Source organism: Natrix helvetica, assembly GCF_964273705.1.
Source record: "Natrix helvetica genome assembly, chromosome: Z".
Lineage (NCBI taxonomy): Eukaryota > Metazoa > Chordata > Lepidosauria > Squamata > Natricidae > Natrix > Natrix helvetica.
Genome location: NC_138554.1, coordinates 105,755,021 through 105,771,799, shown reverse-complemented (window position 1 = coordinate 105,771,799; position 16,779 = coordinate 105,755,021). Strand labels below are relative to the sequence as shown.

The following is a 16,779-nucleotide window of genomic DNA, read 5'->3' as shown; positions in this document are numbered from 1 at the left end:
GCTGATTCTGTAAACCGCTTACAGAGGCTGGAAAGCACTGTGAAGCAGTATATAAGTTTAACTGCTATTGCTACAGGTTTTCCCCGAAAATAAAACGTCTTATTTTCTTTTGCCCCACGAAATATGGCCTTGGGCTTATTGTAGGGGGAGGGTTTATTGTTTTGGGGCTGCCGGGTAGCTGCTGCTTTGCTGCACAGCCTCAGGGGCAAAGCAGCCATGAGGTAACCATTCTAATGAGCAACCACCTGGCAAACCCCCTCTCCAGCCAGGCAGTGTCATTCGCTGACCTAGGAGGTATTCCTAAGGCGCCAAGGCATGTGATGCTCTGCCCACTCCCCAGCTCCTGCAGCTTGGCACATTAGGGATACCCCCTAGGTCAGTGCATGGAGCTCTGCCCGGCTGGAGAAGGGGGTTGCGCGAGTGCCTGTTCTTCGCCCAGCAAGCATGCCTCCCAACCTCACCATCCCCTGGCCAAGGTCTCCCTGCAGGGCCAGGGTGCTGTCGCCGCTTTCGCCACCACACTCTAAGCATAACTTCTTCTTTGGCTTCCAAACTCCAAAACTCCGCTGCCGAGTCTTCCAGCAGCAGCCGCTGTAGGAGTTCGCTGTATGGTTGAGGGCTGACTGCTGGACAGAGATTCTTCTGGACAGAGAGTTTTCCGGCAGCCAGCCCACAACCATAGAGCACACTCCTAGAGCAGCCGCTGCTGGAAGACTCGGCAGCCGAGTTTTGGAGTTTGGAAGCCGGAGAAGAAGTTATGGTCAGAGCGCGGTGGCGGTGGCGCCCTGGCCCTGCAGGGAGAGCTAGGCCAGGGCATGGTGAGGCTGGGAGGCATGCTTGCTGGGGGCGGAACACATGCTTGCGCAATCCCCCTCTGCCGGGCAGAGCTCCATGCACTGACCTAGGGGGTATCCCTAATGTGCCAAGCCGCGGGAGCTGGGGGGCACGTAGAGCGCCACGTGGCTTGGCGCCTTAGGGATACCCCCTAGGTCAGTGAATGGCACTCTGCCTGGCTGGAGAGGTTTGCCGGGCGGCTGCTCATGAGCGTGGTCACCTCATGGCTGCTTCGCCCCTGAGACTGTGCCTGGCTCTTCGGGAGCCAGTTCACAAGGAAGCAGTCGCTCGGCAACTCCCCCCTCTGGCCAGGCACCACTCCCCAACTAGCGGTATCCCGAAGGTGCCAAGCAACGTGAGTGCCTTTCCCCCTCCCCCCGGCTCCCGCGGCTTGGCGCCTTTGGAATACCGCTAGGTTGGTGAGCGGTGCTCTTCCTGGCCGGAGGTGGAGGGGTTGTCCAGGGGGCTTATTTTCAGGGGTGGGCTTATATTTTTGCCCACGTGAAAAATGTGGCAAGGCTTTAGTTTCAGGACAGGTCATATTTTCAGGGAAACACGGTATTACAATACCCTGAAGCAAAGCCAGTAAAATTAATAAAACAATAGAAACCAGATTCTAGTCTTTTGTCTTTTGTTGCATCAGGAGTACACAATTGAAAGTTGAATGAAGTGGCACCCCCTGTATATCCTTAGACACATACATGAACTTTAGAAGTAGTAACCATGTGAAATTACTTGAAATGTGATTTGATCTTAATGTGAATGTCCTGCATATTCAGGTGTCCGATGCCAGTGGCTCTATGAAGATTACACTTGTTGCAGAAGAAAATCCCTTCTCAAAAGCAATGCTTTTGTCTGAAGAATGTTTTATATTGGATTATGGTGCAGCTAGACAGATATTTGTATGGAAAGGTAAATGGAAGTCTCTTTGCTTTCTTTTTAAATACTAATAGAAGTTTAAAATGAAAGACGCTGGCCTCAGAAGAGAAAATTTGACATGACACAATTTTCCTAGCTAGACTGTTATACTCTTAGAAAAGTTTGTCAGATGTTTTTTTTTTAAAGAAAATGAAGTTTGAAGGCCTTTGAATATCTGGATTCAACATATCACTCTGGCTTCCTGCTTTATTACTGTAACTACAGAGTAAAAATCTTTTTTTTTAAAGAAAATGACCAAAAAGAAAAGGAGAAATTTCCTAAGATTTTTATCCACCAGAAAGAATTTGCTTTTGGGGTTTCCACTATCATAGTCCTCCAAGGAAACCTTTGTTTTGCATGTGGACATACATTGATTGATACAAATTCTGAAGTCTTTGTATCTGAAGAGATGAAGGGTCTTTGTTTGCTTTCATTATCTATAATTGGCTCTTCGATAAAAGTAAAACTGTTTAGGACATGTAAATGGTAGTGTTGTGAAGTCATTAAATATGTATTTATCATAGATTTTCTTAGGGGTGTGTGTGTGTGTGTGTGTGTGTGTTGTTTTTCCTGTTCTTTTCTTTGTGGCTTGGAATGTATTGATACTGTAAAACATTCATCATGCTGGGAATACTGTTAAACATGATGGTGGTGGGATTCGGGAGTTAAAAATCTACTCATCTTAAGGTTGCCAAGTATGAAAAAGCTGATATAAAAATCTACTATGATAGATCTCTTTCCTGTAGTCAATAAAGAACACAAACCTGACCAGATTAAATTAAGTTTTTGATTATAATTCATAACTACCACTTATCAAAAGCTTTGTTCTCTAAATCAGTGAATAATATAAATCGCTACCATTTTGCTGGAATCTTTTCTATTATGACATTTGAAGTTATGCTGCCCCTCCCCCCCAAAAAAAAATCACATTGCGCTTAGACTCAGCAATAAATAAATAAAAACTGTCAGTAATAGTTCTGAAGAAGTTTCTGATGTGTTCTTTCATCTAATGACTTCATGGTTATAATATGAACTGTCACTTTATATTAATAAGGTAAAAATGCTAATCCAGATGAGAGGAGAGCTGCCATGAAATCAGCTGAGGAATTTGTTCAACAAATGAATTATCCTCTCAACACACAGGTATGTTTATTTAAGAAACACCTGCTGTTTACATAAGATTTCTAAAGTCATATTAACTACAGGTGTAAGGCTATCATAATCCAATTACTATGGGTACAACTGAGGTAGAAAATATATTACCTATATATTAAAATGTTCCCAATATTCAGATAGAAAAAATATTTACTATTTCATGTCCAGGCTTAATGTTTTCGATTTATTATAAAAATTAAGATTGTCAAAATTAAAAAAACTAAAAAAACAGCAACATAAAATCCTAAAGTAAACAAAAAGCCATAAAATCAATCTAACAAAATCTATTACCTATATGTGATTTAAAAAGCAGCAAAGTCTTCAGGCATTATTAACAATTGTTAGAAATACCTAGAGTAATACCTCAAAAAAGATCCACCTACTATTTATTTTGCGTGAGCATAAACATTCATGTTGATTATTCTATGTACTTAAATGCAACAGAGATTTCAAGCAGTAAGAAAGAAGTAATGATCACTTACCTGGAAAAGAATTACAATAGACAGAGGGAGGACAGGGTTTGGAAAAATCTGAGTAGTTGCAAATGCATGATAAAGCTTTCTTGTCTGTCAGGTAGAAATAGAAAAAGAGAGTCAAGATTTGCAAGAAAATGAACTACTTAAGTAAGAAAAGGCAGCAATTTGCAGGCTCCAGCAACCAAAACTAACTGAAAGGCAAAAAGAATTGGCTGGAAAAGTGATTAAAAACTTGTAAGAATTGATAGCAAGAATGAGACTACCTTCTTAAAGCAAACAAAGAGCAAACAAAAAATATCTCTTATTTGATATATTTCAGAACATTAATCTGAAAACTATTTCAGCATTAATACTTGTGAAACAAATCAGTTTATGTAACCAAAACTACAATTTATTATCAAGAAGAACTAAAACAGAGACTATGTTATTATCAGAAAAAAAAACACATACCAAGTAATATAATGGTCATAAAAGCCAATTCAAACAAAATTTAAAATTTAGAGCTAATCAAAATAAATTCTAAAAGAATATTGATTCCAAGTACAGATAATTCTCGAGTTACAAGCATTTCCTTAGCAAGTGCCCAAAGTTACGCTATAAGCGCTCCCTAGCGTTTGCGTTTGCGAACAAGTCCCAAAACTATGATTCCTGCAGCACGGTTGTGGGTTTACATTTTTTTTACTATCAGTTTGCTCATGTGCATGATGCCTCCCACTGCCACCACTACCAGTTCACATGATTTGGACCGAACCAGCAGAAACCCACCTCTGTTGCAGCACCATGGCAGTTTTTCACCTTTACGAACAACTGCAGTGGCTCTGCAACATTTGTCCTGAATGTTGCCGGCTGAAATGGAGCTTCTGAGGAGTGAATCTGCCCCTCCAACACTCCGTTTGGGCCTCCAGAGGCCTTGCCTAACCCACTGCAGGCCAAAATGGAGCTTCCAAGGGATGGATCCAGCTCTTAGAAACTCCATTTCGGCCTGCAACAGGCTAGGGGAGGTCCGTGGAGGCCCAAACAGAGCATCAGGGGGGAAGAGTCAACCTTCAGAAGCTCTCTTTTGGCCAGCAATCTGCCGGGTGAGGCTTGCAGAGGTCCGAACCAAACTGTAGAGGGGCACGCACATCTGACAGGATGGAGAGGAGACTGCTTGCTAGATCTTCACAAGGTAAATGACCTGGCATGGCAGTTTGGAGGGAAGCAATTGTAGGGAGCATGAGGTATTTCAGTGGGTCAAAGTCAGCGGTTCTCAAATAGTGGGGCGCGCCCCCCTGGGGGGGCGCGAGGCTCCGTAAAGGGGGGCGCGAAGGCTCCCTTTCCATCTGGGTGCAACGGCGGCGGCGTGGGCGAGGCATAATATATCCCGGCTTGAAGTGGCAGCGCTGGGGACTGCTCAGAGACTCATCAGAGCCGCGGGCTGGAGCTGTGCAAGAAGCCTGCTCGGGCGGGGGTGGGAGGGAGGGAAGCATGGCTGTCCCAGGCTTCCCTCCCTCCCCCCCCCAGCCCAAGCAGACTTTTTGCACAGCTCCAGCCCGCGGCTCTGATGAGTCTCTGAGCAGTCCCCAGCGCTGCCACTTCAAGCCGGGATATATTCTGCCATGCCCTCGGCGGCGTCTTTATGCAGGTAGCTCGCCTCCCCGCCAGCAGCTCCACCGCCAACATTCCGTCTGGAAGCGGAAGCGCAACAGCCACTGTTGGGGAAGGGACAAAGGGGCGGCGGTCGCCCGATCTTGCCACCGCCACCCCTTCGCCCCTGGTAACGGCGACTGTTGTGCTGCTGCTTCCAGCTGGGATGCTGGAGGAGCTGCTGGCAGGGAGGGAGGGAAGAAAGGGAGGAAGGAGTAAGGATAGACAAGCAAGAGGGAAAGAGGAAAGAAGGCAAGCAGGCAGGAAGGAGGCAGAAGGAAGGAGGGAAGAATGGAACTGGAAGGGAGGCAGGGAAGGAGGGAGGGAGAAAGGAAGGATAGGAGGATAGGGAAAGAGGAAAGAAGGCAGGCAGGCAGGGGGAAAGAGGAAGGAGGGAACTGGAAGGGAGGCAGGAAGGAAGGGAAGGAGGAAGGGAGGGTGGAAGGAAGGATAGACAAGCAAGAGGGAAAGAGGAAAGAAGGCAAGCAGGCAGGAAGGAGGCAGAAGGAAGGAGGGAAGAATGGAACTGGAAGGGAGGCAGGGAAGGAGGGAGGGAGAAAGGAAGGATAGGAGGATAAGGAAAGAGGAAAGAAGGCAGGCAGGCAGGGGGAAAGAGGAAGGAGGGAACTGGAAGGGAGGCAGGAAGGAAGGGAAGGAGGAAGGGAAGGTGGAAGGAAGGATAGACAAGTAAGAGGGAAAGAGGAAAGAAAGCATGTGACTACGGTGGGAGTCGAGGAAAGACCGGTGTGCTATGTTATGCAGAGGTGTACTTATAACAATTTTATAGACAAATTATACTATTTACAGTCGCGCGGGGGGGGGGCGCGCGAAATGTTTTCTTCTTCCTAGGGGGGGCATGACAGAAAATAATTGAGAAGCACTGGTCAAAGTGGCCTTGGGTGGTTTTAGGCAGATGGCTTGTTCCATCATAGGCCCCCAATGGCCTTACATATCCTGAAATACCTCGTGTGCACTTAACGAGTCTCTAATTTGATTAGCAAATGCATGAGCAAAAGGAAGGAGTGATCCTTTCAACATACGAGATATCATTTCCATGAATCCTTGGGTTACAAATGGAATGGGCAGGCTCCATTACATTCATAACTCAAAAACTACCTGTACCATCAGAGTGGATTAATGTTTGTAAACCTAAGCAAAATTAAAATAAATATAAATGAATGTAAAACATTGTTAACATATCCATAAATATTTAAAAACAAAGTAACGTTACTTTTCGGGACAGAACTATGAGATCATCCCATTTAAAATAACAAAAGGACATTACTGAGAGTTACATTACTGAAAATGGATTAGAGAAAATTGTGTAAACTTTTAAAGAGAAAAATGGTTCAGAAGTAGTAAAAAAATGAAGTTTGCTTGAAATTGATAAATTGCATGCAAGTTATAGAGGAAAAATGATTTAATGATTACTTTTAGACAATGATCCCCAACCTTTTTGGCACCAGGGGCTGGTTTCATGCAAGATATCAGCAGTTACATAAAAACTATGGTTTCACTATCAATAAGAATTACTTGTGAGGTGAATTCACTATAGCATAATTGAAAATGACAGAGCAAAAATGTATACGTTGTCACCTTCAAAGTGATTATCTGAAATATATCAAACCAAATCATTGTCATTGAAAATAACTATAAATTGTTTATCAGTGAAGCTATTCCAAGAGACCAAGGCTGAAAAGAAGGAATGAGAAACTATTACAAAATACTAGTGTTTGGAAATAGAGATTGCAAATATTGGGAAGAAATCTACAGTGGTGTCAATTGTGTTTTGGTCAGTTCATGGGCCCCTTGATAGGATTTAAATCTTTAAGAAGAAAGTCAACAATATTGGCTGAGACACATGATGAGTAAATTTGAAATAATAATGATAATTATGCAGTCTTGTTTGTATTCCAGAATATTATGGAATATGATCCAATCTTTAAATATGCCCTATGATCTGGGGCATAGTTAGAGATTGGATCAAGTACTGTTTGATACATTTTCCCTACAATATAGGATGGTGATGGCGAACCTATGGCACATCTGCCAGAGGTGACATGCATAGTGGGCATGCACGCCATTGGCAGCTGCTCTTCTGGGTTACGGCACACTCTCTTCCTGGTTCTGGCGCGCTTCATGTGAAGACCAGCTGTCTGGCCCTCATGCACGCAGTGGAACCCAGAAGTGCAGCTGGATGCCACGCACATGAGCACCAGCCAGCTGCTCTTTTCCAAGTTCTGGTGCTCCAGGGCACCCATGGTCCAGTTTCGGCACTCGGTGCTGAAGGAGGTTAACCATCACTGATATAGGAGGAAAATAGTACTATATATATATATTTCTGTGATTTGACATATAGATTCAGATTCTTCCAGAAGGAGGTGAGACACCCATCTTCAAACAGTTCTTTAAAGATTGGAAAGACAAAGATCAAAGCAATGGCTTTGGAAAAGTGCATGTCATGGAGAGAGTGGCAAAAATTGAACCAATTGAATTTGATGCCAGCAAGTTACATGAATCTCCCCAGATGGCAGCCCAGCACAACATGATAGATGATGGCTCTGGGAAAGTGGAGGTATTTATGCATATTGACCTTATATTGCTGTCAACTTCCAATACTTAATTGTTTTGCTTTATGATAGTATTTTTGTAATATTTTTATTATCACAGTACACGTTGTAATTGAGGTATTTTGGCTCATAAATATAAAACTTTATTGCGAGATACACGGACATATCTTTGCACAACACTTTCACTATTAGCAAGTGCAGCTGCAGCAAACTTTACACCTCGTCCTCAGATCAGGGGACGGGTGATTGATTGTTCTTTCACTTCTGCATCCCCACCCAGGCTTCAGAAAAGCCTTTCTTGGTATTAAAGGGGAATCTTAGAGAAAAATATCAGGGAGGGGGTAATTTTTATTTAAACTACAAGTAAGGAAGAGATAGAAAAAGACCCCCCCCCCATTCCTGCATGCGTTATTCCCAGTGATGATTGCTTCCTGTATCTATAATTAATTAAGGGAAGTGAGACGTGTTTATATTCTGTGGATTAAAACAAAACTTGGAAGTTTCGTTGTTTGTTTCCATTGAATTCCCAAGATATCTAGAACTGAATCCAATGAAGTGGAAAAGGATTTCCTCAGTTGCAGATCCCTTGCAGATTAAAAAAAATCTGTTATAATTTATCCCCTTCTAATTTATATTGCACAGGAAGATGAGAATTATTATACTGTGTGATTTCTTAACAAAACACAACATGCATAATTTCTTCAATAGTGTTCCTATAGACAAGAGATCTCTGTTGAAGCCACAAATAAAATACCATTTAAGGGTTGTAGGATACTAATTCTTTCTTTTTCTCAGAGTCATAGATGTCTGAGGTACCAAATCTGAATTAAGTAAAAGTTATTATTTTGACATTTAATATTAAATTATAAGTGTGTCTTTAATGTTTCTAAATAGGAAAAAAAGTAAACTTATTCCTTAATATGCCCCAGGATTTATTTATGCTACAAAAGATTTCAGGCAGATTATCCGTCTGGAAATGATAGTGTATCAAAAATTCTGTTTGAGGATCTGCAAAAGCTATGTACAGTAGTTTCCCATTCATACCTTATTTTTCTTAGATTTGGCGAGTTGAAAGTAATGGCAGAATCCCTATAGAACCTGGTAGCTATGGGCAGTTTTATGGTGGTGACTGCTACATCGTATTGTACACCTACCCTAAGGGCAAGATTATCTACACATGGTATGTTTAGTTAATGTGCTATTATTGTGTTAATATGATTTGAATAGTCTGTCTGAAAACCTTCGGTTACTTCAGGCATAGAGACTCATACTAAGCATAGTTCCGTGCTTCAGCTTGTCTTAGGACAAGGATGGACCTCCTATTATTTTGGGGTAGCTAGAATGGATGGCATCACCCTCTGCCAGTTCTCAGCTTGTTCAGAAAGGGACTTTCACCTGAGTTTTCTGAGCTGCATCAAAAGTGGTTCCTGACACCTTATTCCATTTTTAAAAATAAATATCTTCATTCTGATTGATTGATATGACACCCTACCCAGTCTCTACTTTTGTTTTAGGCAGCCATTTTGTATTGGACTAGGTAAGGTAAAGGTAAAGGTTCCCCCGTGCATGCCTACCTGGAAAGATTGACCTTTTGTTTTGGGGGACTACTGGCTATTCCTTCGCTTTTGTTTTAACTGAGATAAATTGATATTCCTTCGCTTTTGTTTTAACTGAGATAAATTGACAAGAGTTCACTCCAGTTTCTAGTCTTTGACAGGAATCATGCAAAACTGTTTTTACCCCACCATGCTCACAAAAGGGAAAGGAATTGACCTTTGCTTTTCTTATATGGGTGAAAGTGGAAAAGAACCAGGAAATGTAACAATTGTGGTTGTATTACTCATGGCCTAGATAAAAGATCTGGCTATCACTGTGGCCAAAGTGGAAGAAAATGTTGAAATCTGGAAAGATATTTCTTAAATTGGCTTAAATTCCAGCTTGGTTTATACAAGAAAGGCAAGCAGCTGAAAACCAGAGAGAGAGAAAACTCTTCAGTTTTACTTCCAAAATAGCTCCATTTACAATAAAGACCAACTTTGTTTTAGATAAAAGATATATAGCCTCAGTCCTTTGACTTTTGATTCTGTCTCACTCAAACTGTGAAGTATAATACATTTGTGATGCAATGAGTTCTAAAAAGTCTGGAAGAGAAAGCAGTTAGCACAGCTAGTCCAAAATTGACTGAGTCTAAAAAGCTGGAGGACACACCTCAGAGACTATGATGTCATGTTTGGTAGACTCAGTCCTATTGGATACTGACAGAGTTAAGCCATGCATGGCTGCTGTCTCCACCTGCCCAGAGAAGGGCATATCAGGTAAGAAACTAACGCCCATTTTATGATAAACTTAAGATTCCTTTATGTCCCTTCTATTACTATAGAACAGAATTCCTTGTTACTTATTAGTGTCTGCCTTGATCCTAATCTTTTAAATTGTTGATCATTTTAAGTAGCTTTTGGAATAAGATTACTTATATAAATTTTGTATTTCTATGGTTTCATTTTTTTTCCAAATGTATTCTCACCTCACTACTTTATGCTTCTTGACTCAAAAAAAAGTTATGCTTTGTATAATCTTGGAAAGATTGATTTGAAATGAGATTTAATTGTACTTCTTCCGTTCATAGGCAAGGAGCTCATGCAACTAACGATGAGCTTACTCATTCAGCATTCTTAACTGTCCAACTTGATCGATCACTTGACGGACACGCTGTCCAGGTTAGAACTCTATTGGGAAATATGAAAATCTTGATGGTACAAACTTGAGGGAACATGAGAGAAATAACAAATAAAGCAACAGTGTTTGGTATGTAATTTAAACCACTTTTAAATTGCATACCAAATATATTCATATTTTTCGAATCAGTTTTAACAAGAACATTAATTCATTTTTGGTCTTTATGGATATTTTTAGCTATTTTTAATGCTGCTTGTTCTTTACAGAGAACAAAAATATCTCCTTACTTTTTGTTACACTTAAAGATACAATTAGGGATCTGGAGGCTAAAATTTATGAAGAACATTTGTAGGAATTGGGTATGTCTGGTCTGGTGAAAGAAGAACTAGGGGAGACATAATAGCAATATTCCAATATTTGAGGACCTACCAGAAAGATGAGGGAATCAATCTATTTTCCAGAGCACCAGAAGACAAGACAAAAAGCAATGGATAGAAACTAATCAAGGAAAGAAGCAGCATAGAACCAAAGAGAAATTTCCTAACAGTGAGAACAATTAACCAGTGGAAGTTGTTGGTGCCCCATTTCTGGAGGCTTTTAAGAATTGACTGGACAGCCACTTATCTGAAATGGTACCGAATCTCTTGCTCAAGCAGGGGATTGGACTAGAAGACCTCCAGTGCTATTATTTTATGTTCTAATTAGATTTTGAAAAGGAAACAGATTTTTCAAAATCCTTACTAAATAATCTAGACTGCAGTTAGGTTATTAGTCACCAGATGGCACTGCTGCCTATTTTTACAACAAATATAAAGCTCTCCAAATGTTAAATTCTAAATAGTATTGTGCTCTTTTTCTAGGAATGTCCATAAGATCATGGCTACCCTCTTCACTATTTATTAAGTGTCTCCATGGTCAGACTCTGGATTATGTACAACAATGTAACCAGTTAAAACAAGGCCAGATAATAACAATTAAAAACCAGAAAAACATAACATTAATAATTATCAAGTAATTATAAATGTGTCTACAGTCAGTTTGGACCAAAACTATGATGGATAAGAATGTTTTTGTCTTGCAAAATGCAAGTTGGGAGGATGAGTCTATAGTAATTCTAAACCATATAAGGACCAACCAAATAGAAGGCAAACTTCACACTAGAAGTGTGAATAAAATTGTAGTAATCTCAAATCTCAAGACTGTGTTTAAAAGATTGATAGAGACTAGGCTTATTGTGCAAGATGAAATGCCATTTGTAGCAAGTAGGGAAACATCCAACCTCGTATGTGCTCACTTTTCAATTCCTTCATGTCCTCTCCTACCACCAAGTTCAGGGAAAGCTCTTTGAGGAGATATGCCATCTACTTGAACAACTTACTTTTGGAGTCCTGGTGAGAAACCAGGAATTAGTATATTTTTCAAGTTCCTAGTAATCCATAATACTTATTGTGTATGGCCAAGGGGCTATGTTGCTTGAATGTTTGCAACACTTACAGGAAACTGGCACCCAATGTAGATTGTTGAAGGAAGCTCTGATAGTCTTCAGTGCCTATAAAAAATATGGTGTCTACAAAGAATCACTTCTTCCCTAACCTGTAATGCAGATTGTTCTCGTGTTGTTTCTACCTATCATTCTTTTCCTCCACTCACAACTGATTCACTTTAAGGTACAATTAGCCAACTTCACATTGTCCTTTTGAAACTGCACTATAACCCAACCAAGTTACTTAAAAGTATTCAAACAGATATATAAAAATACTGTACACAAATGGCCTGAAAGAGGAGTAATATTTTGGAAAACATCCATATTTTCCAGGAACAGAGTTCTGTAGTTGAGAAAGACTGCTTCCTGCCTACCTTTCTGTTTATCTATGTTAGATACTAGATTGCTCATTTTTGGGCATAAAAATAGTTCTGAAGGGGGAGGAAGAAAAGAACAAATATTTTTAAGAATAGATGATGATTGATAGATAGATAGATAGATAGATAGATAGATAGATAGATAGATAGATAGATAGATGATAGACAGACAGACAGACAGACAGACAGACAGACAGACAAGAATAGAATATGAAATAATTGAGTTGGAAGGGACCTTGGAAGTCTAGTTCAGCCCCCTGCCCTTGACAGGAGATCCTAACTATTCTGGACTTCTTTTGGCTTGATGGGATGGATATATATGACCATAGAAAGAATTAACAGATCGGAGTAATAGAGTTGGAAAGAATTCTTTATTAAGTGCCTCTGCTAGATAAAGATAGTTTCAGGAAAAATATTTTTAGTAAAACCTAGAAATCAGTTTTCCAAAGTTCTTTGTTATTGTGCTAATTTTTTGGCCACATCAGTTTTTTACATTTTTAATAATATGGATTGAAAAATGTACAACGCTCTTCATATATATTGCTAATGGTCCAAAATATGTCTCAGGTTTTTGGCAAAGCAATTTAGTACAATGTAATTTAGATTATTTTTGGAATGTTTGAAGAACAGACAGTGTTTAGGGAGTGTTAAAGAGGTTTCTTGAAATAGATGTAGGGTTTTCCTATGTGTGGTAAACACCCCTGCTTTCTTCTGAATTTACATGCAAATCTTCCTGAATCACAGAGATACACTCACTCAATTTTACTTAAGGAATTTTTTAAATTGCCACAAGCATGTCATACTGTTTCTATGGTGGGAGAGAGAACAGACTTAAAGTTATATAACTGTACCACATACTTGCTATAATCTTATTTTAAAGCTTACATTTTTTAAATCTTGTTTTAAAGCTTAAATTATTCAAGAAATGATTCCTGCCAAGATGTGATGGAGATCTATTGTTGAGGCTAGAACTGGGCAGTAGACTTTCTCATATAAGACTTGTAAAAATATCCTGTATTTTATATTAAAATACTTTGCAGATTAGAGTGAGCCAAGGCAAGGAACCTCCACACTTGTTGAGTTTGTTCAAAGATAAGCCACTCATTATTTATAAGGATGGGACCTCCAAGGCTACAGGCCAAGTGCCCCCTGCTGCAACTCGCTTGTTCCAAATTCGCAGAAACCTTGGATCCATCACCAGGATTGTAGAGGTAACAAAGTCCCATTCAGAATTTTGTTCTCAGTATAACTAAATATAGTTAGTTACAAAAGTTAGTTCGTTCAAAATCAAGGCCAATTATTTTCTTTCAGATCTATCTCAGACTTGAACTTTATGCCTTTTGTATTTATGCTTCTTCTGCTATAAATTATTCTAATGAAATCTATCCAGTTTGCAGCTTAAGCTAATTTGCATTCAATGAGCAAATTTCCGTATACATTTTGGGATATTTTAGCCAATAAAAATAATGCATAAAATTGTATTAGAAAAGATAAATTTTGCAAAAGAAATCAACTTTCTTTTTTTGGGGAAAATATTTTTAAAAATCTATAGACTAATCCATCCATTAAAAATTGCAAATGTGTACAAAACTGGAACAAAATACACCTCAGATAATCAAAATAAGAAACTGAATAAAACAATTGAGGTGAATGTACAGCTGAGAAAATACAATTCTTTGCTTAAGAGCTCCCCATGTTCCTTGTGTCTGTGATACTACTTCATAACATATTTTAATTTACAATACCATAAACCAACTTGTCTCCAAATTGCAATCTAATAAATTAAGGACAAGTCTGATTAAATACAAATTAAATCCCATCTTCTCTCCCCCACGCCAAAAGAGTCCTTCCCTAGAATATTGATATATTTAAAGTACATGAAATACTGGTTGCACTTCTGATTTCCTTGTTACACTGAACTTATTATATATTTTCTGTTCCTATTTTTATGATTATTTTGAGTGTGTGTATGCGTGCATGCGTGCATGTGTGTTTATGTGTGTGTAATGGAAACTTGTTTTGAACTAGTTATTCTTAAGATTATAAATGACAATTTGTGTCTCAATTACATAATATTTGATTTCAAGGACTTACCTCCTTAGCTCAAGCATATGAGCTTAAAAAATTTATTTTGCTTACAATATAAAGTTCAGAAATGGGGGCAAACAGAAAAAAATGAATTTGTCTTTTCTTTATCTCAGGTTGATGTTGATGCAATTTCATTGAATTCCAATGATGTTTTTGTTTTGAAACTGCCAACTAAGTCTGGGTATATCTGGATTGGTAAAGGAGCAAGCAAAGAAGAAGAAAAAGGTGCTAAGTATGTAGCTGGTATCCTAAAATGTCAAACTTCAAGAATTGAAGAAGGTCATGAACCCCGTGAGTGTGTAAAAATAAAATAAAATAAAACAAATCTCGGCATGGCATGGTAATCAGGAAGAGAGTCTTTAATGTTGAATGGTAATTTTTGTGTGGTTACTTTTTAGAGGAATTTTGGACTGCGCTTGGTGGAAAAAAACAATACCAATCATCACCCCATTTGGAATCTGAATCAGAAGACCATCCGCCTCGTCTATATGGTTGTTCTAATAAAACTGGCAGGTTTATAGTAAGTTTAAGAGTTTTTTCCAATTTACTATGATTGTTTATTTCTTGGGCATAATACATGTATTTGAATATGTTTTAAGTAAATAAATTTTTTTTTGCAGGAGCATAAAATATAAAGGAATATTTTATAAAAAATCAGATATTAGGTCTTGTCATAACAGCATCAGGCACTTGAGGTACCTCAGCAAAATGATGGTGGAAACAACCTTGTTCCTTTTCTATGTACATCAGTGTTACATACATGTTCAAAAAACCAGGATTTCATTTGCAATGCTGTACTATCATTTTGCCTATTTTGATCCCTTTCCCACAGATGTTGCTGCTTTGAGGTTGATGGAGTAATATTGGGACACTATACATTAATTTTCAATTGTTTTCTTCTTGTTGACATTTAAACTTCATTCACTATGCTATTATATGGTTCATTGATTTAAACTTGGTCAAAGTGATACGGCTTCAAAACTTTCCGAATTTAGTATGCAACATGCTACATATGAGTTATATAAAACCGAACTTTAGAAATATAGTAAAACAATTGCGTTGTTTAAGAATTCTGTCATCTGATCTAGAAAAATAAAAATAAAGAAAAGTAATTTAACTTGAGTTAAATGCAGATGATTTTAAAGTGTGCAAGTCCTTTGCACACTTTATGATCAGATCAGGATGATCAGAACAAAATTTAAAACAAGTGAAACATGTTTATCCTTTACCATTACTGTACATACACAATTTATCAAAATAAAGGGTTAATATTTCTGATTTTCTAATGAAATTTCAAGCCTACATTTCAGTTCTACACTCTTGAAATCACTAATTTTGAACTTTGCTTAAAGTAGGATGATAAGATTTGAAACATCTAGTGAGCATATTCTCTTAATGATATAAATGGGGCAAGAGGACATCTTAGCAGTTTCTGCATTTGGTAGGTTTATATTACAGCTAATCAAATGAGAATACTATAATCATGAGTCAAGTAACAGGTGCAATACAAACTCCCACACACATCTGCTCTCATTTACAAAAACATACTGTTCTGTACTAAAAGTTTTTGTCATGAACATTTGCTAATTAATCATTTTTTTCTTTAAGTATAGTAAACTGGTGCCCAATTAATGTTATAGATTTATTATTATTTATTCTGTATTAAGATCTTTTATGAAGATAGTTTGCAGTAAACAGGTTCATTGTAACCTGTAATTATAATGCCATTGGAATATTTTTATTTAATGTATTGTCCTCTGTTTAGATTGGCCAAGAAAAGGTGTGCCATATTGTTGGGTTTCTTCACATATGCATCTGAAATTATATATGCTGGTGTATTGGCTAAGATTTCTACGGAAATCTTGTAGTCTAAGCCATTTTGGTGTACTGCTTTTAACTATAAGCTCCTGTCTTCATGCAGGGTACATGAACTATTGTTTATTTAGCATTATACTTAGCTTTTGACAACTTTCTTCCCTTACTTGACCTGAATTGCTAATGTCATTTGGCTATGACCATCTGTAGCCTCCTTATAGTTGTTATGTTTTTCAGCTTTTGCAGTCTTATCTACTTTTCCCTTTTTTTCTCCTTGTTATACACCTGCCAATTAAAATATATGAATGTGATGTTAACTTATCTAATTAATAAGGAGATCTTTTAGTTTAGCATGGGTGTTTATAAGAGAAATGTATGATTCAGTAAAATATTATTTCCTAAAGATTGAAGAAGTCCCTGGAGAATTCACTCAGGAAGATTTGGCTGAGGATGATGTCATGTTGTTAGATACTTGGGATCAGGTAAAATAATTTATTTTACTAGAGGATTTCTGTATGACAGAAACTACAGTATAGAGCTAAGTGTACAATATGTACATGATACAAAGATATGTGTCATTTAAAATAAAGATAGGCAATTACATTTTGAATTCTTTATCCAACAAATAGAAAAGGAGGAGAGAAAACGGGTAAGGTTGAAACAATTTTTACAATACTTATTTTATGTTTTTAGATGACTGTGTTTGTTTTTTAAAAAAATCTAGAAAAAGAGTGAAAAGTAATATTCACATGCCTATATCC

At 38.4% G+C, this 16,779-nt stretch overlaps 1 protein-coding gene across 1 annotated transcript in view; it reads left to right on the top strand.

Annotated features, from left to right (window-relative positions):
- The window catches only part of SCIN (scinderin), a 58,042-nt gene that overhangs the window by 35,708 nt on the left and 5,555 nt on the right, over positions 1 to 16,779 (top strand). Inside the window, exons 6-14 of the mRNA XM_081971309.1 lie at positions 1,614 to 1,746; positions 2,807 to 2,895; positions 7,369 to 7,584; positions 8,638 to 8,759; positions 10,206 to 10,296; positions 13,156 to 13,326; positions 14,317 to 14,494; positions 14,602 to 14,723; positions 16,423 to 16,500. Coding sequence (XP_081827435.1) covers positions 1,614 to 1,746; positions 2,807 to 2,895; positions 7,369 to 7,584; positions 8,638 to 8,759; positions 10,206 to 10,296; positions 13,156 to 13,326; positions 14,317 to 14,494; positions 14,602 to 14,723; positions 16,423 to 16,500 — 1,200 coding nt within the window. The remainder of the gene's footprint in view (positions 1 to 1,613; positions 1,747 to 2,806; positions 2,896 to 7,368; positions 7,585 to 8,637; positions 8,760 to 10,205; positions 10,297 to 13,155; positions 13,327 to 14,316; positions 14,495 to 14,601; positions 14,724 to 16,422; positions 16,501 to 16,779) is intronic.